We start from the raw sequence: 25,374 nt of genomic DNA on the forward strand, positions 1-25,374 counted from the left end.
ATTGTAAACTTGAAGGCAGTAGACGGTCATTCATTCATTCACACGTTCATTCAACTGATCAGTTTTGTACATCTATTTTTCATTATTTCTGTGTATGTGTGGTGTTGGGGATTGAACCTAGGGTCTTGCCAATGCTCTACCACTGAGGTACACCCTTGGCCCCTCTGCTATGGATTTAACAGATAGCTTGGTAATATAGACATAAAGCTGACAGTTATGGGATGTTGTGGTTAAACATGAAGGAATTGTGCTCAGGACATGGAGGGGACATTGAGAAAAGACTATAATTGTTGGAAAATCCAGAAAATCTTTCCAGAAGAGGGAAGACCTTTGAGCTGACCCTTAAGGAATAGAGGTTTTCCAGTAGGCTAGAAAGTTGAAATGTCATAAGGATATTCAAAGGAAGAAGATAGTGCAGCTTTGGAAATTTGACAGAGAATCACGCTATTTAGGCCACATTTCATTTTGGAACTTAGATGAGATGGGATAAGTCGGGTGGAGAGGGACAGGCTGATAAGTTAGATGCCCGAGAAAGCATATCACAAGGTGCTGTTTATTCCATGATTGCAAATTTGGACTTCATTTGGATGTGTTGAGATGTCATATATATGACACTATAGAATATTGTGATCATATTAAAAAGAGAATGTTTGGAGCCACCATGAGCTGCACACGCACTGTGATTTGTCCTTCACAGATTGAATGATTTGTACTAACCCAGAGGATTTCTCTCCTAGTACCCCACGTTTTGCAATTGTATACCTCCAAGTGTGGCTGGATGTAGGACTGACCCTGTGGCTATGGCCTAAGTGGACATTTGCATTGTGAAGCTTCAGAATCCTTATGAGAATCAACTCTAGTGATCTCACATGTAGCAATAAACATTCAATTTAAAAGACCATATATTGGGTACTCACCCTAGGCTGGAAACAGCTCTGTGCTGAGTGCAAGGGGGTAGTAAGGATAAGTAAAGAATGGTCAGGGACTCACAGTCATAAAATTAGCTGCCTGTTGAGTGCTCACTGTGGTGGTGGTTCTAAGTGTTTTACTTGCATTGTTTCATTTAAACGTTCCAAAGGTCTCTGAGGTAGTTATTATAATCCCTATGCAATACAGGTCAGAAAAAGCAATTTTGATTTTTGGCAAACTGGGATTCAGACTTGTGGTCCAACACAATTTCTTGCTTGTGATCCACCTCTAGGACTATGATGGAGATGTGTAGACAATTTGTTGTGTGACTTGGAGAGTAAAGGAGATGGAGCAAATAGCATAGAGTTAGGGTCCCTTTTTAATTTTAAAATAAAACAGAAATATTTCTTCCTTTGCCTATATTTCTTAAATCACAGGTCAGAAGAATCAGTCAGAGGCATGGTCATATTCTAATAAGCTGAGGACTTGAAGGGAAATGAAAGCCTATGAAGGAATAGGATTAGTTGGCAACACCCCAGGTCAGGTCAGCTCAATAGTGTGGACTTCTGAAGGAGCAAGAAAGCCAAAGCTCTGTGGGCAGTTAATCCCTGAAAGGAAATGGGGGGAGGGAGCCAGGCCATTGAGAGAAACTAACAGAGAGAAAACTAATTTTAATATTCAGGGAAACAGAGCAACTGAAATCAGGAGGAAAAAGGCATAAATAAGGAAAAACAAGGGAAAAGCAGAAGGGACTTTAAAATGCCAAAGATTGGAAATTAAATATTGTTGGTATACTAGTCAGTTTATAATTTTTATATATCACAGAGTTAATTTTGTTTATTTTTCCTTAAGACGGTATTTATGGAAGAGAAGGCCCTCCATGAGTATCAGCCGTCCCTGGGGCTCCTGCCATCCTCTGCTCATTAACATTCAGAGCTGCTTCCTGTGTGCCTGCCAGGAGCTCAGTTCCCTGAGAGGTTCTACCATAAATTATGATCTTCTAGAATTTGAGAATGAAAAGGGGTACAGATGACATTGGTTCAACAGGCTTGACCTATAATCATTCCTAGTCCAATGGGAACATCTGGTCACCCCATCAGTGATGAATGAGGCTCTTTCCAGGAACCATGTTGTTGACTGTCCTATAAAGGAGACTGAAATAAGTATGCAGTCAGTTAAAATGAAAAGTGGAAAATTGTGAAATGCCAAAGGACTGGCATCAGGCAAGATCTGAGTAAAAGAAGAGCTTCTTGCTAATCCAACGACAGAGCTACGTGGCTTAGGATGTCCCTGATTCCTCAGTTGCTGTTGCTGCTGAACTGAACTGAAACCTTGTGGCTGGACTGAGCCTGAAGTCCAGGCCTCTCAACCTTGTCCAGTGCCTCTTACCTACCTCATTCTTGTAATTCTACGTGGAAATGCTTCAAGAGTTCGCTGACTTGCAACAGAGTGATTCAAGGTCCTGAGAAAATCCAAGAATTTAAGGCCTTCCAATCAATTGGGGTCACCAACATTTTCTTTACAGCTAACTAATCAAGTAATCAATATTTTCAGATCATTCTAAATTCATGGTCTCTTTTAATCACTCAAATCAGACTCTCAAGCATGGCAGTTACTAACCACAATGGGGCCATTGTGCTCATGGCTTGTAGCTAGCACATCTGAAGAACTGGACTTTTAATTTTACTTAATTAATTTTATTAACTTTTATTTTTTTTGCGGGTGGGGGACTTACATCCCCAGCCCTTTTTATTTTTCATTTTGAGACAGGGTCTTTCTAACTTGCTGAGGGTCTAAGTTGCTGAGGCTGGCCTTGAACTTGTGGTCTTCCCACTCAGCCTCCTGAGTTGCTGGAATTACAGGTGTGTGCCACCACATTTAGCAGCTTTAAATTTTAGAACTGCACAACACAGTTATTAGAAAATCTTTAAGAACATTTGATATAATTTGGGAACATGAATCTCCTGTTCGAACTGTCCGTTTTATAAAATCTAAATGCAGATCAAATAGTTCCACTGAAAACTGGGCTTCTGAATCAATTAGAAATGTACTATAAGTGTAAAATACACACCTGGTTTGGAAGACAGTATTAAAACATAAAATATCTTATTGATAATTTTTGTATTGCTTACATGTAAAAATGATACTATTTTGGATATACTGGGTTAAATACAGAATAATTACTAAAAATCATCTCACCCGGATTTCTTTTTCTTCTTGAATGTGGTCACTAGCAAAATTAAAATGTTAAGTGTGGCTCTCATTCTCTTTTTGTCAACCAGTGCCAGATTGATTATCTGCAGTGTCCCTAGTGCTCTGCTTCCCATAGGCAGTAACCATGGAGTCTGTGATGTTACCATTCTGGGTGGGTGGGTTGGGGGATGGACTTCTTGTGATGGGATGGCAAATAAACAGGTAAACATAAACAGTCAGCATGAATTCAGATTGTGATAAAATAGGAAGCAGTTATGCAGGGTGATGCCTGACTAATTGGGGTGGAAAGGCTATGTTTACAGAGTGTGTCAAAGAAAATCTCCCTAAATAAAGTTGAACTGACATCCAAAGGATGAGGAGACGCTGGGAAGCATCATGGAAGTTTTCTCTAAAGAGAAGATCTTTGGTTAGGGCCCTGTAGAATGGTTTTGTTTTAACTCCTGTTCAGAAAGACATCTTCAGCTACTGGGTCAAACATAGGATGTGGAGAAAGCTCTTGGCATGAGATCAGGCCTGGCAATTCAGAAGTGAAGATCAGCTGGGCCAGGGGCCAGGCAGTCAGTGAGCACATGGGGCTAGAGTCTGTTGGCAGATTCTGCATCCTGGAGCCAGCTGGATGTTGAGGTTTGGAAATGTGACAGGTGACTCTTCCTTAACAAACAAAACACTTCCATTTTGACAACAAAAAGTGTAGTAGGTTTTTAATTGTAGTGCTTTGGGTGGGCCTAGCTCCACTATGCTGCCAGCCTTGAAAAGTGTCCCAGTGTACCTGGGAAGATACTGTTCATCTACACATGCAGGCCTCAGCAGAGACTTGCAAGGGGATTGAGAATCAGCATTTGTTGTGGTCACTCATGATTTGACCCATCTGTATTGAGTGGCCTCATCAGTGGGTGCAGGGAGCTGGTAAGACACCACACCTGACTGGCTAGCATAAGTTGAAATGGGACCAACAAAAATGATGAGTGGCAGCAGAGTCCTGAATGGGACTCTCCACTTACCTAGAGTTGGTCCTGTCTTGTTTCATAAGAGACAGTGTATGATTGATCCCAGGGTTTCTGGTGGCAGGTCCTGTCTGAATTCTTGTTTTGCTAATAATTAGCAGTGGAAACACGGGCAAAGAATGCAACCTTTCTGAAACCAGTTTCCTCTTCTATTATGATGTCATTTGCCATAAGGGGTCTCATGAGGATTAAATTGCCCCATAAATTTTAGCTGTTATTATTATTATTGATATCATGTTCATTTTTCCTCATTTTTAAAAATTACTGTGTAAAAAAGCAAAGGCAGATGTGATCACATTGGGCCATAGCTCAGAGGTTAGCGTTTAGGGATCTTGATCTGACTCTATCAAGTGAGATGGCTCTACTAACACATCACTCAGGAAAAATAACATAATCTTGGCTCTTTGGGGCAAAAGACTTTGGCAGACTCACGGAAATCACAGCTTTCCTCTTAAATTATTCTCACATTTCCAATTCTAACAATTTATAGTAAAAAAAAAAAACCTATGAAGATTTGTGTTTAAAATAAGTAACTTGAAAGAAGGAGAATTAAAGAGAGGTGTCTTTACCTGAATCATTTTGTTGACAGCGTCTACCACATAGAACATCTTAACATTTAGTTTCTCTGTGGTTCTTTGTCAACTTAAGGATGTAGACATTGTGCCAGATGAGGACTGGGGGTGGTGTAAAAAGCATTTGTTTGAGTTCATTTTTACTTTTTGTTAAAGAATAAGTCGATTATTGTGTACGATGTAGTGAGAAAAGCACATATTTAATTGAAAGTGAGTTTATAGCCCAGCTCTACACATTCTTATAAGTAGCCTGGGACACTTTGTTTATTAGCTTTTGTGAATTTCAGTTTCTTTTTCTGGAAAATGCCAATAACATCCAACCTTTGGAGAGGATTAAAGACTATTGAGGTAGGGTGTATGGGACCTGTTGTGATTCTTTGTGTAAATCCAGTGACATTGGTTGCAGTATTTTCACATCTCAAGATAGCATGTTTAATTGTGCTCATGGGTTTGGAATGACACTGACAAGGATGCCAGGGACATCAAAATTCTGTACTGAGGTAGGTCAGGTCATAACTGGAGGAAAGTCATTTCACCAGAACACAAAGAAGTCGGGGTTCTAATTATTCCTTATATTACAGTGTTTTTGTTTTTCCTGGTTTCTTTTTCATAATATCTGTATCACTTGATGAATGAGTGTTCTCAGAACCCTGTTCCTGACATTATCTCAGTGTCCTCAAATATTTTAAATATATCTTGAGATAAAAGCAATGATTTAAAACTTGAATTTAGAATGCAGTTGAAAAACACATCCCAACATTGCAGTGATATATGGGATAGCTAACATGACCTCACCAAAGGCTGCCTGTCCTCTGAAACTCAGAATCTCTGCTTTGCACCTGGAATGTTTGTCCAAGATACATGGTGGTTACTAGGTGTGTGCATGTTTATGTGTGGCTGAGGGAATAAAGCCCACAAATGCCAATCCATGACTAATAGCAGTAGAATTTCAGTTTGATGAGGGCTATTATTAATTTATGCTTCATTTCAATTTCACACATTAATTAAGTGTTCACTGCATGTCTACCATATAGGGATAATGACTATTTCCTTGTAGGCCCATATTACAAATCAACAGTTCATTGTCACATTTAGGAAGGCAAACATTTGTTTTAAATAGCACTTTTTCTTCTCTTGTCTATACATATGGGGGTTATTAATCTATATTGTTTCAATTACTCATAAAAGCAAGCATCAAGTAAATGTCAGACTAAAATGGTGGAGGAACAGTGGTCAAAGGCAGACTTGAGAGGAGGAGACCTTTTTTTTTTATCACAAACACATTGTAAGCCTGCTTGGATTCGAGTTTTTCATTTGTAAGGTGAAGGAGTTGAACTAGACAGTTGCTAAGATTCCTGCCCACAAAGCAAAGAATCTATGGCAGAAAAGAGGTTGCCAGTCAAGGTAGACCATAGGCCATTGTTACCTGGTGGTAATGGTAGCCAGGATTCTCCTGAAAAATAGGAAAAATGGGAGATAGATTTCTCCTACTGGCACCCTGTGTGTGTGTGTGTGTGTGTGTGTGTGTGTGTGTGTGTGTGTGTCTGTGTGTGCGTGTACAGAGAAAGGGTGGGAAGAGAGATTGTGAGGAGTTGATTTAGTCTGTGGAAGCCAATAAGTCCCATGAGCTGCCTTCTACAAATTGGAGACTCAGGAAAGCTAGTGGTATAATTCCATTCCAAGCTCATAGGTCTGAGAACCAGGGAAGCCACCAGTATAAATTCCAGTGTCAGGGTAGAAGCCCAAAATCCCAGCTCAAGCAGGCAGAGAAAGGAGGAAACCTCCTTTCTTCTGCTTTTTGGCCTTCTTCTGATCATCAGTAAATTGAATGGTGCCAACACACATTGAAAAGGAAAATCCTCTCTCCCAAGTCCATGGGTTTTCATGCTGATCTCAATCCAGAAACACCCTCACACTCAGAGGTCATGTTTAATCTGGACACTGTGTAGCCACCAGTGAAACCCCACATCATGTACAACCACAAGAAAGGGACCTAATTAGAATAAGTTATACTCATTGCATGCATTGCATGTATAATATGTTAAAATACACTGTTCTTTCATGTATATCTAAAAAGAACAAATGAGAGAGAGAGAGAGAGAGAGAGAGAGAGAGAGAGAGAGAGAGAGAGAGAGAGAGAGAGAGAGAGGGGAAGAACACGCTTGGGAAGAATGAGAGAGAGAGAGAGAGAAAGAGAGAGAGAGAGAGAGAAAGAGAGGAAGAACACGCTTGGGAAGAATGATATCCCAAAACTACCAAAACTATTCCACCTGAGCACCACAGGTCACTAGTTATATGGTTTGGGATCCAGAAGCAGACTCCACCATGTGGGTTATTGAGGGCACATTAGAGACAGGTGGAAGAGACAGAGGAAAAAATGTTTTAAGATGTGTAGAGAATTAAGGATCCTGCCATCAGGATCCTTACCCTGTGCTGCTGTGTTGGCTTCTCTTGGTCTTAATCCTTGTATCTCCCTGTAGGTGTGTCAGAGAAAGGAGCCGTCTCTCCAGAATTCCTTCCAAAAGGCAGTCTTCATAGATTGTTTATTGGTGGAAACTGGCCAAAAAACCTAACAGATTTCTTACAGTGCTGACTGGGAGACAAAAACTCTCACAAATCAATGGTATTCTGAAGAGTGTGCAGTAGCTCAGAAGTGAAAAATGACTTCATTGTCGTCACCTACAATGTGTCCCCTCAATAATGATTTTTAAAGACCTACTTACAAATAGGTTATTTATTGGATACATGCCTAGGAGAGATCAACTCACCATTCCAACCTCATGGGAATGAGCTCTTGAAAAATCTCTCTTCTTGCTGTAGAGGCAAACATACTTCTAGTGGTTTTACAGATTTCATTAAATTTAATTAATTGCAGGTGAACTCACCCTTTTTTTTTTTTTTTAACTCCAAATGTGTCCCTTGTCCTGTCAATAAACATAGTAGTGGTCCCTTACTTACAGTGGTTCCATATATATATATATATATATGTTTAATTTACAGTGGTGCAAAAGTGATACATGTTCAGTAGAAACCATATTTTCTGTTTTGAATTTTGATCTCTTCCTGATCTAGCAATATGTAGTATTGCTCTTTCTCAGTGCTGGGCAGCAGTGAGCCACAACTTTCTGTCACCTGCACAATCACCAGGGGAAGCAACTGACACCCCATACTGTGTTGTTAAGCCAGAATCTTCAGCAGACAGTGCATATTAAATGCATTTCCTTTTATGATATTTTCAATTTATGATAGGTTTATTGGGATGTAATCCCATTGTAAATCAAGGAGCATCCATATGTGACAATTTTGTGGCAAGAATGGTGGTGATATTGGAAAAGAGCTGTTTTCTACCAAACACCTATTATGTGCCCTGCACTTTTGTTCACAATGAAATAAGGAAACAAATAATCAAGTAAGTTCAGTCACTTGGGCAGGGTCACATAGTGTGTGTTGCTTCCTAGAATTAAATCTAAAACCATCTAGTTTTGTGCAACCCATTTCTACCACAACATGTATTATGAAAACCATTCATCACTGCAGGTTAAATCTTCAACACAAAGGAACATTAGTTCTGCTTGTGCATGGCTTTTGATCCTTTCAGTCTGGGTCGCATGTAGCCTTAGTAAATAGAGTCTCCAAGGGTAAAGAGCTAATCCATTTTCTTCTGAGTCTTACTGTAAATATAGGGTGACCTTTCCACGCCCCCCCCAGAGGCTAGAAACAGCTGTTGATGCACTTTGGATGTACAGCTTTCCTGAACAGTTCTTTTTTTTTTTTTTTAATTTAGCTTTTAATTTTTTACAGACTGCATTTTGATTCATTGTACACAAATGGGGTACATCATTTTGTTTCTATGGTTGTACACAATGTAGATTCATACCATTCGTGAAATCATGCATGTACATAGGGTAATGAACAGTTCTTTAACTTAGGATTGGGTTCTCATTTTCTGTATTGTTAACCAACTTTGGACAATACAATGTAGTGGTAAAAGCATGCTGAAACTTTCAAAAGGTTGCCTCATAAAACATTGTTGAGCAAGAAGAGATGAAGGGCGGTCATCTGCTGCTACGATATGCCCTTTAATATGTTATCGTAACTCCTTTATTGGGCTGTTAGCACCTTCAGGGAGGGACCAGCCTTTTAGTTAATACCAACAATTAACTAAATTGTCTTTCTTGACCCAAGAAGTCAGAGGCGTGTTGATAGATTCACTGATACAACACCAGTGCCTAGCAGTGTCTGGCACCTAAAATGTGCTAAATAAATGTGTATTGAATCAAATTGATTTGTAAGATTAGTAAGTTAAAATTATATCAAAAAAGTGTTGTGAAAGACCAGTCCTAGGAGTTAGGCCAGCTGATGCAAGGCTTTGAATGCCAGTCTTAGATTTCATAGAGACCTGTTCTACTCTTCATGTATTAACAGATAAATTAATTAATTAATTCAGCAAATACCTATTGCACATCTGTTATTAGCCAGGCAATTTACCAAATGCCAGGGACACAGACATCTCTTCCTTCTAGGGCTATATGCTTCACGAAAAATCCTGATAAGTCAATAGTTAAAATGCCTTTAATGATGGTAATAGTAGAGATAAGCCTAGGGTGGTCTGGAAGTACCTTACAAGGAAAGGCTCTGTCACCAGGCATGTGCTAGGATCAAAGAATTTACATATGGGGGCCCTCTGACAGAAGCATGGGGATGAAGTAAATGAGGGTCAGACTTTACAGAAGTCAGTCAAGGGATAACCCCTAATAAGGGGTTTCATTTAACAAGACACACACACACACAAAAAAAAAAAAAAAAAATGAGGGTCTAAAGGATAAGATCTGATCCATCTCACATACTACCAGTTCTCCATAGTCATTGGTAAGGGTCAATTGAAAAGGTTTTTGACATCTTTTTTTGCAATCTTATTACTCATTTACTTTGTTGTAGACATCATTATGTATATAGCCTACTTGTTTTTCTAATCATAACTGTGGTAAACTCCAGGGCATTTGTGTTCACTGGAATCGCTCTGCAGAAAGTCTAGAAATCCAGTCCAACAGAGGAGCCTCATGGCCTGCCCTCAGGAGTTCTGCATTAGCACAACTTTCCTTGGTTCTGGTCTTCATCTTAGGGCCACTACTCATTACTCCATAAGAAAAACTAGCTGGAAAACTTGTTTTCCAAAAACAAACAATGAGCCAGGTATGGTGGCACATGCCTGTAATCCCAGTGGCTCAGAAGGCTGAGGCAGGAGGATTGGGAGTTCAAAACCAGTCTTAGCAGCTTAGTGAGGCCCTAAGCAACTCAGTGAGACCCTGACTCTAAATAAAATATTAAAAAGGGCTGGGGATGTGGCTCAGTGATTCAGTGCCCCTGGGTTCAATCCCTGGTACCTAAATAAATAAATAAATAAATGAAAAAAAAAATCCTAACCATAGCTATAATTTTTGTGTTTTGTGATCTGGATGCCCATTCTTAGAGGTTAATACAACTCAGAAGCTTCGAGGTTGTTTTCTCTTGTTTGAAGCAGGACATTTCCCTCAAGAGATGGTCTACTTAGGAGGATGGAAAGAAGGTGGTCCAGAACAGTCTTGCTGCTTGACCCCACTCCTCAGCCTTAGAGGTATCTTTCTGGGGGTCAAATCACTAACCCGCTTTCACTGCTAAGCTCCCACCTGTGAAAATTGAAAGCAAAGAAGGTACAGGCTGGATAGCATAGACCTCCTGATTTCTAGTTCCTTTATAAAACTTTGACCTTCATTGTCACACTCTGGTCAATTGAGTCTGAACTCAGACCTGCAGCTCTTGGGCTAGTAAAAGAAGTAAATTTCTTGGTTGGCATATGTTGGCACCCAACACATCACCATGGTGGCAGAGTGGATATTGATGTGAATCAGCTCACTTAGTCTTCAGATTCTGTGATCTTGCCCATTTTACAAACAGAGGTTAAACAGTGTGCATGAGGTTACCCTGCTGTGGATGAACAAGTATTCTCAACAACAGGTTCCTTGGACTCTAGAACCAACCCTTTATCAGCAATCATCAAATCTATCTTTGACTCATCTTGTCAGTGCAGTCTAGTTCAGAGCAGCTGGGTAACCGAGGATTTTAGTTACTAGTTTGTTTTCTGTTTTTTTAATTTGGAAAATTTTCAGGTCTTGAACTTTATGTGCTCTTAAATTACAACTCAGAAGGTGCCCTTGAGGGAAAAAGGATTTCTGTCGTCACTGCCAAGGCTGTGCCTAACAATTCTTTTGCCTGTTTCAAGTTTTTTATTTTTTACTCAACAGACAACTCTTCTGTCATTTACAGACTAAATGAGTCATATAAGCCATTTAAAAATGCTTCCAGTTAAGTAACTGAGTATCCCTCCAAATTGTAAGCATTTGGTCAGCTTTAACTAATCTCTAGGCACAGAAATATTATAGTGACTAACGGGAGAGAAAGAAGATGTTCCATCACCCAGTATCAGCAGGGAGATATTTCAGAAAGGAGTCAGTTTGGGCTGTGGAAAATAACCTGGGCATGGATTAACTTTATTAGGCTTCTTGTTTCAGATTTCTTCTCTTGAACCATCTGATCAAGTCCCTTAATTCCACTGTGGCTCAGTGTCCCCACTGGGAACAGGATGATTCTTTTGTCCGAAAGTTTGGTGATATTAAGAAAGCAGTAGGTAGAAGTATTTTAATTTTCTCCCTTTTCCAGGGAAATCTTTTCAAGTTTTTATGTTTTATTTTTTACAGACTGCATTTTGATTCATTGTACACAAATGGGGTACATCATTTCGTTTCTGTGGTTGTACATGATGTAGTTCATACCATTCGTGCAATCATACATGTACATAGGGTAATGATGTCTCTCATTCCACCATCTTTCATACCCCCTTCCCTCTCATTCCCTCTACGTAATCTAAAATTCCTCCATTCTTTTCTCTTGTACTTGTTTTTTGTTTGTTTGTTTGTTTGTTTTTCCCATTTCCCTTACATGTTTAGGGGCTGAAAAACAACTGGACTACCAATCGTTCTTTTACTGAAAGAGTAGGTAGTGACATCACTAACTCTCTAAATCTTTGTGGGTTGCCTGCTCCGGGCAAGGCATGGCTGCCATGGATTGGCTGGTGAAACTCAAAGAACGGGACTCTGGCTTCCTGGATGGCCATGAGATCTAGGCATAATCCTCAAATGCCCTCTAGCCTGTAGTCTCAGTTTTCATTCTTTGATTCTTTCAGTCTCATTCTGAGCTGCTAAATATAATAATGAAAGAAAGTGTCTAAGCAGTGTGCCCAGCAGTTGCTAGAATTTCGATGACCCTTTCTCTGGTCGCCAAGGCTTGGTAGGGTTGCTGGGAACTGTGGTCAAGGCCAGCTCTCAGTCCAGTACTGAGGTTCCCAGTGTACCAGAGTGGAACTCTTTGGGGGTGGGGTGGGGATGGAGAGAATTGGTGACACACCCCTTCCCCAGGGGTGTAGTAAGCAAATCACATTTTCATGAACATGGACACATCAGACTCCAGGGTAAGCCATCCAAAACACTCAGTACGAAGGAAGGAGGCTCCATGGTTAGAAATGTGCCGCTTCTGGGTCCTTAGACTGAGAAAGTGCAGGTTCGATGACCGTGATGAAAATGTGTTTTCTCTCTCCCTCCTGGAGCCGAAGCAGCCCTGGGGCTCCTGTAATTGACTGTGGTGGGTATGGATTACACATTCAGGGAGCGGCAGGCCCAGTGAAGTGACTTGGCACTCATCTCTGCGACACACACAGAGACCTCCGGGAAGCTGGGAGCTGGGGCACGGCTTGCCCTCCCGTGGGGCTGGCTGGAGCTGGAGCGGGCGCACTCATTCATCAGGCCCACGTGCAGAGTTTCATGTGCTCTGCCCTGCAAGTTTTGTCAAGCACCACCTCGACCGTGGTTTCTGAGGTGAAGGAGTAGCACTCAAATTGAGAAAACATTTGGTTTGCCTCAGGCAACTGGATTTAGGGGAAAAAATGCCAACCCTTTTCCCGTTTGCCCAGGGATTTTGGATGGCATTTTTCCCTGAGACTGAAAGGCATGCTTCTCCCCCACCCTTGACCAAAGTAGCTGTTTGCTAAATATTTCAGAGAGTGATGATAGTGTTTAAGAGCTGCCACAATCCCAGTATTTTTGGTTACAAAACTGCCCTGCTATCCCTGCCAATAGAAGGTTAGAGTTCAGGAAGAAGAGACATATAGTGGAGACCGGCCTCAGACACCTTCCCCAAAGCTGGGCTGCCTCTTTTTTTCTCTGCTAATTGGGGCCCCATCCATTCTCCATCCAGTCTGCTCCTTTTCAGTGACTTAGGACTACTTGTTTATTTAGGATTTTGATCACATTTTAAGGTTTAAAAAAAATGAGGGTTAACTTCAAGAGAACATGGAGCACTTGTGCTGGTTTTATACATCCCCCTAAATGTTTCATATTTATCTTATTGCAGCAGGAAAAAAAAAAAAAAGACATTGACTTTTACGCAGTCCCACTTGATTCATTGAGGGAGAGCTTGCCAACATAACTATGGGTAGTTTCTTGATTTCCAAGATTTTCAATCCTGACAATGACAAGATTTAAAGACTAGAAAGATTTAAAAACTGAAGCTACCAAGCATATTTAGAATGCCTCTCATGAAAAGAGATAGAACTAAGTGAACAAAATTAAAAAGTGAAGTTACCCAGTTCTGAATGGACGTGCTCAAACCATCCCTCCTCAGCTTTCCTACTGTGATTAAAATCATAGCAGTAGGGTCCATAGAATTTAGAAACAAAAGCTATTGCCAGTTATGTTTAAATAGCTAGGAAAATAAGACAGTATGTACAGTGGAGTCGAACTATTCACAGATTTTTCTCTCATATGAATGTAACTCTCATGATCATCGTTTGTGTCTATGGAATTAAGAGATATTTTGTTACAAGATGCTGACACACTTTCTAAAAAAAAATTTAGTTGTAGATGAATGCAATACCTTTATCTTTATTTATTTTTGTGTGGTGCTGAGGATCGAACCCAGTGCCTCACACATACTAGGCAAGTGCTGTACCACTGAACTACAACCCCAGCCCCTGACATACTTTTTGATATTTAACAGATCACTCTGCTTGGAGAAATAGAGAATAACTGCACTTTCCTTTGCCAGCATTTGCCTCTTTTTACATTAATCTCAGCTGAATGGAACAATTTCTCCACTCTGCACCAAATAATGCTCTTCTTTGTATTCTCTTGATACACAACTTGAGGGCATCCAATTTTTACAAACACAGATCTGGGAATATCTTGAATGATTTACGCACAGAGTTGCAGGATTAGTCAAAAAGAACCCAAAACCAAAGCTTTGTTTTAAGGTAAAATTGTTGTTCTTGCAGTTTTCTACAACTTCTACAATGCTAAGGGCAGAGTGAGATGTAACATAGAGTTACTTCAGGTGTTGAATGGATTAATCACTTTGCCTTACATTTCAAATTGCTTACAGGATGATTATCTAAAATACATAAATACATTTAGAATGAAGTCATGCCACTGTTTCTAAAGCAGTAGTAATCTTCATCCCAGAGTGAAGCTGGAGGAGTTGCATGCTGTCTCAATTCAGTCTCTGCATTAAGAGATTGCATTTAATCAAACCTGCGAACTTAACCCCAGGTGGCACTCAGACAGTAGAATTAGTTTTAGGTACTTTAGAATTCCATTTCCTTTAAATACTTGTACAATCGAAATTGTTTTCAAATTTGCTCTCATTTCTTAAATTAATTGTCCTGAAGTTTAAAACTTAAAATCCTGAAATGCAAGTTAGAAAATGGAAGAATCTTTGGATATAATCCTGCCATTCCACAAGTATTTGATAAATTTACATCACTAGCTTTTCCTGTTAATACCCCAGACCTGCTTCACGTTCTGGCATGCTCTCACGTCCCTTCCTCTTCTCCCTCTTCCTCCTCTCCCCCCTCCTTCTTTTTCTCCTTCTCCTCCTTCTCTCCCTACCTTATTCTCCTTTCTTACTTTCTCTTTTTTTTAACCCTCTGGAAAGCATCTTGGCATGAGTAGGAATAAAGGACCTTCCCCTCAAAGGACAAATTAAACTGTTCCAAAAGACAAATATATTTGAGACAAACAAAAAAATAAGTGACCCATCTTCAGTAGATTTTTAGGAAGTTGAGTGACAAGATTAATAAGAAAATTAACTGGAATTCTTTTGAAATTCTTTCCTAGAAAGATTTAAAAAAAAAAATCTTCCTTGCAAATTGAGAGAAAACTACTGCTTATGGGTATTGTTACTAGTGACCAGCATAGACAGTCTTAAGTGTTTTAAAATATTTAACATTTTATTAAATATTTATATTGTTATATTATAATATTAATATGTTTTATTAAATATTAATATTTAATATTGAAATATTAAAATTAAAGGCTTAAAATATTTAATATTCAAATGTTAATGAAATATGCCCTAATTTTTTCTTCTCAGTCTGACACTTCTTTCCGTTTAGCTTTAAGAGTTGGCTTCCAGTCATTTCCTTGCTCTTTTGTAATTGATAAATTTATATTTCTTCTATTTTGTGCTTTGATTATGGACAGCCATGGACCACTCCAGTGCTGGCAATGTCTTTCATTAGTTTGTGAGGAAGCATCACTCAGCATCATGAGATTGACTTTATTCAGGCCTGTGCTCCTTCACTTCATGACATGACTTCCAGTCATATCCCTCGTTCTTGGCTCATGTCAATACCTACTTTACTTTCCTATTTTTATTCATTTTAATTGTAAACACTGTTTTTCATTGCTTCTGAAATTTAGGCTTGTAAGGTTGAGGAAATGACTCTGTCTTAAACAACAAAAATCTGCCCTGGAATGGGTTTCAAGCAGGGGTCAAACAAATTAGTGGGTCAATAATATATTAAAAACATGGAATCATATGTGGAAAGAACATATCTTTCACTAATAATTTTACATGCTGTTCATTGCTAGTAATATAATTATTCTTGTGCAATCAAAATTGCACTCTGTTATGGAAATACAAAATATCCTATTATAATTTTTATAGCTTTAATTCTAGACTTCTGGGACTATTTTTATATATCCCTTACTAATTAAAATGTCCTGCTATGTTTCTTTTAGAAACTTAACTCTTAGACATGGCTACTAAGCAACTGAATTAATACAATGTAAAACCAGCCATTCATCTATACCTTCTTATTGAGGGCCTATTGCCGACCATTGCTTTTGGTACTGTGGGTACTAAAATCTGGTTTCTTTCCCATCAAGGCAGTGGAGAGGCAATCAATTAAATATGGAGTACTAAATACCATAAGAGCCTGCATTTGTACAGCACATTTGATCCCCCCTTAACAATAATGCCATCTTACAAATGTAGATATAGGATACCAAGATTTTTTATGTGATTTTCTGAAAGTGGCCAAGCTAGCTAGTTGTTGGGGTGCTCTCCCAAGACTTTGGGCTGTACACTGCCCATCTGTGGTATAGACTAGCCTGGCTGGACTTCTCTGGATACAGAGAGCATCATGCTGCTTTGACATATGTAAAGAACACACACTGGATATTTTAGATATAGTGCTAGAAATGACGACTTTGCTTTTAAAAGCCTGATACTGTTTACTGTTTTGTAAGATTCATCGAACGATAGGTACGAGACCTAATTTAATATTTACAGTTTTGTAAGATTAGTCCAATGAGGGTATTATTTCCCTTTTTCATAGAGTTTTCAGAGGTGCTAAGATCCAAGATCAAAGGATTCAGGATCTATGTCTTCTGATTCTTAGTACAGTGTTCTACACCTGCTGATATGCTAAATTATATTTTATGCCTTATGTTGCAATGTTTAATGCTTGGGACCCTCTCTGCCCTTCCCTTTTTATTTCTCTGTTGTTTACATGACATTGCACCTATGATTTTTTACTGCATAATTGAAAGGATGGAATGTGTATCAAATGCCCACTAAACCCACTTACTATGGCTCACATCACAGGGCACCACCACTGGATAAGGGAGTTCCTTGGGCCTCATGTTTTAGAAGGCCCTGCTTCATTCCTCTTTCAGCTGAGTTTTGTCTCTGTCATTTGAGGAATTGGTGCAATTGTGGGGACATGTTCATTCTGAATTTTTGGCCCCTTCCAGATTGTATTCCAGGTACTCTGGAGTCCAGAATTAGTTGATGAGATGGCTAGGAGTGGGCTTCGGACATCTGTGTGGACCTCCCTCTTTATCCACTAGAGGGCAGAATGCAGTACACCTGAGGGATTGCTGTAGGGGTCTGTGGCCCACAGATCAGCTACAGACAAAAATACACATTTCCACAATCATTTTAAATCTTTTGCATTAGCTAATCAAGTTGCTTACGGCATTTTCTTTGGGATCTTTATTCAACAGGTTCCTTATTGTTAAAGATTTTGACCACTTTACCTAAGCGTCCCCTTAGGTATCACGCTCTACCTACTCATGTTACTTACTTTTTGTATTATTTAACAGTATAAAAGCCTATTATATAATCTTCTATTTATTTACATGTTTATGCTCTGATTTCCACTAGAATGGAAACTGGGTTAGTTAGGGCAGAAAATTGATTATTGTTTCATTGCCATTCTTTAGCATCCTGAATAATACCTACCACATAGTAGCCAGCTGATATTTTTGGAGTGAACATAAAACAAAAGTGATAGGGAATACATTTTCCTGCATTAATTGTATGTAACTGTTTTTCGCTTTCACACATCATCTTAGAAGTGGAAAAACAAAACAAAACAAAACAAAAAAACCCCAACAAGGCAACAAATGAAAAACGTAAATATTCAGTAGTATATAAATAATAAATTGTTTAAGGGGAGAAGTATGACCTTAATTCTCTAAAATTGACTAATGTAATAACAATAATGCTGTGAGTTTTTCCATTAACATATAGCAAGACTAAATGATGACACACAGTTTGAAACTTTGGCTCTCAGAGAAGGCCTACTAAATATAAAACTTTATGGCAGAGTTCAATTTTTCGGTTTGGCCTATATTGACTCCCATAACAATGTTCCAAATGTACATGCAGTATTTATTTTACAACTTCCTTCTAAATGACCTTTCAAAAATTATGATTCCCTATATTCCTTACCAGATGTGTTCTTTAATATCAACCCTTGATGTTTGCAGTTATTAAATAGGTTCAAAATGCCTGTTCCAAGCAAATCAAGTAAAAGTCTCCCAGCAAATAAAACATAATGCTTTATTTTGTTCATAAGTAGCTATCTAAAATAAGTGGAATTCAAGCAATTATGTTTTTCCTTAAAAAGACTGACAATATAATGTCAATATTTAGTAACTCATAAGTTACTAGATGGAGCAAAATTTAATGTTTAAACACATACTTTTGCTAGATTTAAAAATTTTTTTCACTGATTAATTCTGACTGTTTACCAGAGTTTTAGAAAATTTCTGGGATATGTTGCCTTCTTATTTGGGGGCTTAGGCACTGCATGTTAGTAATAAATGTCTTCATCAATCCTTTTCCATGGCAAACATTTCTATTGTGCACTGAACTCATACATTTTTTACTTTTAATCAAGGTAACTCTATTTTGTTTTCAGTCAGAGAAGAAATATTTTCATGTTCATTTTCCTAATGTTGTCAAAGATAATAAAAAAGATAGAAAATGCAAAAACTACTTTGTTTTCTGGCAACTGTTTCATTCAGATTACTAAATGGTAATATAATTCACTTGTCTCCTTTCTAAATACTAATCTTGCATCTTCATAGAATGATTTCAGGTCGTGTATCAGCTGGAGCATCAACCTCACCTCTCTATTGCTTTGAATAAACTTTTCATTCCCAATCAAACCAGAGAATAGGACTATGTAGGCAAAATTTCAAAGCAAGGGAAAAGAAACTAGAGGACATATTTAGTTTATCTCCTCTTGTTTTACAGAAAAAAAGGAAGATCACAGAGATCACATAGAATCACATAGGATGTAAAATCTAAGATAACAGAATCCCCCAAATTCCAACTCCATTATTAATACATAATGACATATTGTATATGTCATTGTTTATTTAATTAATTTCTGTATAAAATTCAGGATATTTACAAGTTTTAATTCCAACTAGCAATGCTTCAGTACATAACTTTGTATATTCACATGTGCAAATAAATATGTAGGATAAACTCCTAAAAGTTGAAATTACCTCTTTTGTTGTTTTTGAAGGCATTATCCATTTATTCTCCACAGACTTGTACGGATTTGTATTCCCCTCACCATTATATGAGCATGACTATTTTCCAGTGCCATCACTAGTAGTATGTTATCAACATTTAGATTATTTCCATCTGAAAGGTGAAAATGGCATCTCAGTTTAGTGGTTTGCTTTTGTTTTAATATATATTAGTCAGCCTTATGTCACTATAAATGTCACTATAACAGAATATCTGATACAGACTATTTACAAAGGAAAAGAGGTTCATTTAGCACACAGTTTTGGAAGTTCCAAGTCCAAGATCTTTTGACCTTATTGGTTTGCCCTTTGAGAGGGTGGCCGATGGTGGCATTTAGGGCAGGATCACATGTAGGAGTAAGTGGTCACATCTTAAATGGAAGACATAAAGAATAAGGGTTCCATGGTCTGTTTCCAGGGAATACCCTCAATTTGCCTAAGGACCTCTCACTAGGCCCACTTCTTCAAAGTCCCACTACCTCCCAAAACCATCACCTTTAGGGAGGACATAAACAGTATTTAGACCATAAAGACATGTAAGGTATTAGACACATTTTTAACATGATTTATCATTCATGAAATTTTTGTACTTCTAATCTTTTTCCATTTTCCTGTTGATTTGTTTTCTTAATGATTATAGATTTTAAAATATATATATATTAGGGGGATGGACTTTTGTCCATTGTAGGAGCTATATGTCTTTCTGTATGTCTTTCACCTTACTTTTGAGTTTTTGCCATGCCAAATACATTATTTTTTAAAGTATATAGATTTCTAGATTTTGATAGACCTTTATTTTTTATTCATTTATTTATATGTGGTCCTGAGAATCAAACCCATTGCCTCACACATGCTAGACTCTACCACTGAGCACAACTCCAGCTCTACATTATTTTTTGTGTGATTAAATTTATCAATTTTTTCTAAAAGACCTTTTAAATTTATATTATGCTTAGATAAAAACAGAAAAAAACTTTTTCCAGTCTTAACATTATTTTTGAAAACCTCCCCTGTTTTTTATGGTTTTATTTGTTAACTTTTTATATTTAGATTTTGATCCCTATATAATGGGTTCTGACTGAGATGTGAGAAATGCTTCAGATTTATTCCCCCCACCCCACTGGTTGTTCTACCACCATGCTTTATTTAGTGAGTTGTTTTTCCTCACTAATTTAGGGTAGCACCATTATTATATACTATCTTTTTATATGTTTTGGGTCCATTTTATTCCATTGTGATATACATAGACATTTGCTGTCGGTAAGTTTCAATCATTAAACTTCAATATATCTTAATATTTAAAGAACTGATTTCCTCCTCCTCCTCACTCCTGGATATATTTTTATGGTGATGCCAGAATTTGTTTCCCATTTGTATTGGGAAAACTTATGTATTCATATGATAACATCTTGTTTTTCTCCTGTTGCTCATAGATTGCCTGCCCCAGGTATAATACCACCAGGTTGGTAAATTCTAAAATAATGAGGCACAAGTTCATCTGAGATTGAGGCGGGCAGGCTTCCCACAATTATAAATCAATGTGTTTTGCTTGGCAAGTGAAATCTGATGGAAAGGTCATCCTTAGAGAAAGGGTCCTGAGCAGTATATCCACAGTGTTCACTTGGGCCAAGAAGGGAGTCGAGTGCAGGGAGCAGAGCACAAGAGTGTCCTTAAAACCTTGTAGCACATGCATGTCGAAATTAATGGAGGATAGACGTGATTTCAGAAGTACTGTGTTTTCAGTTTGTGTTGACTGTAATTCCTTAATGTGGGAGAAATGGAACTTCTAGAAGTTAAATCAGTGAAGGAAAGTGCACGATTGTTCTCTTCTCCAGGACTGACCGTAGTTGTATGGAAATGAGTTTTACATGTTTTTTTTTTTTTTTTTTTTTTTTTCTGTGCAACAAACTTCTTGGCAAGAAATAAAATCTGTATAATACATTACCTCTGAGTTTTGCTTAAAGAGCTCAAGAATAGACATATGGATAATAGTTTAAAATATAAATATGGTCTTTCCAGTTGTAGAAACCTTCTGATCCAAGAGCTACTTTTCCTGTTCTCCAAAAAATATACAGCTGTAGACATACCCATAAAGCACCAAGACAAAAATACATGGTATTTGACTCCTAAAAAAAAAAAAAAAAAGAAAGAAAGAAAGAAAGAAAAAAAAGCCACTGGCCTTTTTTTCTTTTTTTGGAGTACTACTGCCCTGTGATCAGACAGAGTGACTTGCAGTCAAATCCAGATGCCAAGTTGCTGTGTCACCTTCTAGCCACTAAACCCTGTAACTAAGCATTTTTGTTTGGTAAAATTACAGAAGAGATGCTGTTTGGTAAGATATTTTGTTCTATTTTAGTAGCTATAGTTTGTCTAGGAAAATGGCTGTCACTGGGTTTTCTCATACTTATCCCATTTGTCTATTTGTGTATGTGCCTGGGGAGAAGTGCATACTTACAGTGTCAGTCTAGAAACAATTATCCACTCCCATCCCAGTATACACTGGGCATTACTTTATTGAGTCCACACTAGGGGAGGTTTGATAGTTTTTGGTTTGTGGATCCATATAGGTTGACAGTGTGAAATTTATGAAGGCTCCATTGATAAAGGTCATTGCTAATAGCACATTAGTTTTGAAAATAGTTATATCTAGACAGATCTGCAGACATCTTTTACCCAAATGCAAGTATGAATTGGTTCAACCTTGTCAGGAGGAGACCTACAGACCATAATATAAGGGTTGTGAATATAAATTGCACAGTTGAATTTGTCATAAATGGTTTAAGTAATCCAGTGATAGGGTCTGTGTCAGATGTCATTTATGGAAATAATTATGTTTTTACAAAATGGAAAAAGGTGAAATACTTGCTAAATTTGCCTGGTCAAATATAAGTCCTTCAAAGAAAAAGGCAATTCTTAACTCATTTATATATTTCCAGTACTGTGCCTGGCAAGTAATGCTTATGAAACCAATGAATAATACTCATTCTATAGAAAGATTGTTTGAAGTGAAGAGATTAAAATGTTTCCTGGAAATAGATTATGTCCATGAATGTCCCTACTTGCTGCTCTGCCTTAAGAAGAATACCTTAACTGAGGATGGAATCCTGTGGCACTTAACCACTGAGCCACATCCCCAACCTTTTTTTTGGTGAGGGGGTGGGGGGGTGGGGTGCTGCCAGGGATTGAATCAGGAGCAGTTAACCACTGAACCACATCCCCAGTCCTATTTCGTATTTTATTTAGAGACAGGGTCTCACTGAGTTGCTTAGCGCCTTGCTTTTGCTGAGGTTGGCTTTGAACTTGTAATCCTCTTGCCTCAGCCTCCTGAGCTATTGGAATTACATCCCCAAAGTCCTTTTTATATTTTGGTTTAAGACAGGGTCTTGCTAAGTTGTTTAGGGCCTTACTTGCTGAGTCTGGCTTTGAACTTAGAATCCTCCTGCCTCAGCCTCCTGAGCCGCTAGGATTGAAGGCATACACCACTGCCCCTGGTGCATCAGTGTTTCTTTAAAACTTTCCAAGTGTCAATGTTGAGAGTCAATGAATTATAAGCGAATCTTTTACAGAGAAATTCTAAAGATCAAAACTATTCAAGAGGGGTGGGATGTAGCTCAGTAGTAGAGTGCTTGCCCAACATCTACAAGGCCCTGGGTTTAACTGCCCGCACCACCAGAACCTAAAAAAAAAATTGAAAAAAAAAAAATTGAAAAAAAAAAAAGTTTTTAAATTGTTCATGAAACAGAGAAAAAAAAGTCCCAAGAAATCAGGTAATACTTCAGAAGTAAGCTGCTTTCTCTTATTTATGAGTAATTTTTATATACTAAGGACATACTCCTTTTTACGGTACAAATATTTTCTTCACTTTCTTGACTTTTCCACAGGATGGTTCTTTCATAGACATGTTTTTAACTCTTTCGCAGTGAAATCTTCCAATTTATTAATCTAGTTTTGTCTTCTTGTGGTTTCTCTTATTTTTACCCAAAGACTAACAACTACCCCTCCCTCCCAATTAAAAGGACTTCTGGACATGTTCTTAACTAAAATAATGAATAAAATATAAAAATATAAAAAATATGAAGGATACCTTAGTGACCCTTCTTCTCTAGCATGTTAGTGAGCTTTGTGTTGCTGTGACCAAAACACCTAACAAAAACAACTGAAAGCAGGAAGGATTTATCTTTGATCCCAGTTTCAGAGAATTCAGTCCCTAGGCAGCTGGCTCCAAGGGAGAAACATTATGGTCGAAGGGAACTGCAGAGGAAACTGCTCAGCTCAAGGCAGTGGGGAAGGACAGAGACTGAGAGAAAGAGAGAGAGAAGCGGAGAGGTGCCTGGGACAAAATGTAAACCCCAAACCAAAGGCATGCCCCTCGTGATCTACTTCCTCCAGCCACACCCTACCTACCTAGAGTTACCACCCTTTACAGTAATCCTTTCAAATGATGACTCCATCAAATGGATTAATCCACTCATAATCTAATCTTTTCATCTCTGCACATTCTTGCGTTGTTTCACACATGAGCTTTTGGGGGATACCTTATATTGAAACCATAACATTGAGCAATTCTTCAATCAAGAGATGTTTTGAAATCTTTACTGGATGGGTAAATGTAGAATTACAGCTATTGACTACAAAACCCCTTCCACCTCAATTTTGAATTCCTTTGTGGAGATTAGGGAGAAATGGTTGAATAGAATATTTCAGAGCATTGTGACTAAGTCAGCTATCAGTAGGAAAGATAAAACAAAGTAACATTTAAGAACAAATTGAGGAATTTAACCAGGGTTTACACTGCCCATGAGGTGCTCCTTTGAAACTACACAGTGCTATTTTTGTGTTGTTGTAATGAAGACCTGTTTTTAAATACACCCCCAAATAAATACTCCTACAATTAGATTACATTTTTTAAAATGTTAAATACATTTCCCAATTAATTTATCTAAACAAATGTTATGGCTAAATATTAAGAGTTTTCTCAAATGTAGCAGGTTTAAATTTTAGAATTGGCAGGGAGCTTGTCATTCAGGAAATTGCATTACTTTTCTAATTTTGTGCTAGACTTAAGACTAGGTAGGGTTTGATATTCTGAGTCCCCAAATAGTGCTTTTCTACCATACTGTGTTATAGAAGGCTGTTTTTTAAAAAACCTGTCATCCTGGGGCATTTGGTTCTAGGACTTTTTTTTTTTTTTTTTTTTTTTTTTTTTAAGTTAGAGTATAGTGGTTATACATAGTACATTATACATAGTAGTTGGGTTCATTTTGACAAAAGCATACATGCATGGAATTTGTTTCTAATCCCCATCCTCCCCTCTTTGCCTGTTCTCCTTTCTCCCCATATTCTCCTTCATCTACTCTACTGATCCACTCATTTATTTATTTTTAATTGACACTTTATATATACATAAAGGTGAAATTCCCTTTGGTAATGTGATTTTGTTAAATTCATTCCATATTTTCTGCCCTTTCCCACACAGGATGTTTTTTAAATTTGATGTATGATCACAAAACAACATTTAAAAATTTGATGTAAATTAGGTCAGGGACATGTGACCTATACTTATATAGGAAAAGTTCAGCCTGGTTTTGTCCATAAAGTTTTACTGGAACACAGTCATACCAATTCATTTGTGTCTTGTCTACAGTACTACAGTGGCATCAGAGACCATATGACCTGCAAAGTCTAAGATATTTAGTATTTGAAACTACACAAGAAGTTTGCCAACTCTTAATATAAAGTAATAATGGAAAAATACCTTTAAAAAGTTAACATTGTCATTTTGTAATAAATTTTAAGTAACATGCTTTCTGAAAAAGTTAGAAGTCTGGCTTCTTATTGAGATTTATAAATGATCTGTCTATAAAGGACTAAAATGCCTGCTTTCATTAAAAATGAATAAGAGCTGGGTTTGTAGGGAATTGTTGAGCTCTTGGACTCAGAGATTCTGGTTGCCATGATGAAGCCTGTGACCTTGACAGCATTGACTGTAGACAGGAAACGCCTCAGCCTGTCGCTTCTGTTTTGCTGCGATGTTACCTGAACTCACCAAATGCACTTCTTCTTGGCAGGTGGAGTGGATCCAGCAACAAGTGGTGAAAAAACGAACAAAGAGGGACTATGACCTCAGCCGTGCCCAGTCTACTTACTTCAACGATCCCAAGTGGCCGAGCATGTGGTATATGGTAAGCCCTACGAAGTCTGGCCTGGGGCAGAGTCATTCAGTTTTGTGTTTGTATGGGGAAAAAATCTCTTGGCATTGGGCCAACAAAGAGATAGTGACCAGGGTCTTTTTCCTGTTTTAAGACTCACCACAAGAAATTGGTTAATGGCATAGAATGTTTTCTGAATTTTGTTTGAACTTAACCCTTTGGCTCTAAGAAGAAAGGGAAGAAAGCTCCAATTCATAGAAATTGTGTTTGAATGTAATGTAGCAAGTTTCTATGTTTGGACCTGCAGATAGAAAAATATACTAAG

At 38.0% G+C, this 25,374-nt stretch overlaps 1 protein-coding gene across 3 annotated transcripts in view; it reads left to right on the forward strand.

Moving 5' to 3' along the window:
* Positions 1-25,374, forward strand: part of Pcsk5 (proprotein convertase subtilisin/kexin type 5) — a 438,740-nt gene that overhangs the window by 64,697 nt on the left and 348,669 nt on the right. For all 3 annotated transcript variants that reach the window (XM_047525058.1, XM_047525059.1, XM_047525060.1), the window contains exon 3: positions 24,969-25,082. In XM_047525058.1, the coding sequence (XP_047381014.1) occupies positions 24,969-25,082 (114 nt within the window). The remainder of the gene's footprint in view (positions 1-24,968; positions 25,083-25,374) is intronic.

This window comes from Sciurus carolinensis, chromosome 14 (assembly GCF_902686445.1).
Source record: "Sciurus carolinensis chromosome 14, mSciCar1.2, whole genome shotgun sequence".
NCBI lineage: Eukaryota > Metazoa > Chordata > Mammalia > Rodentia > Sciuridae > Sciurus > Sciurus carolinensis.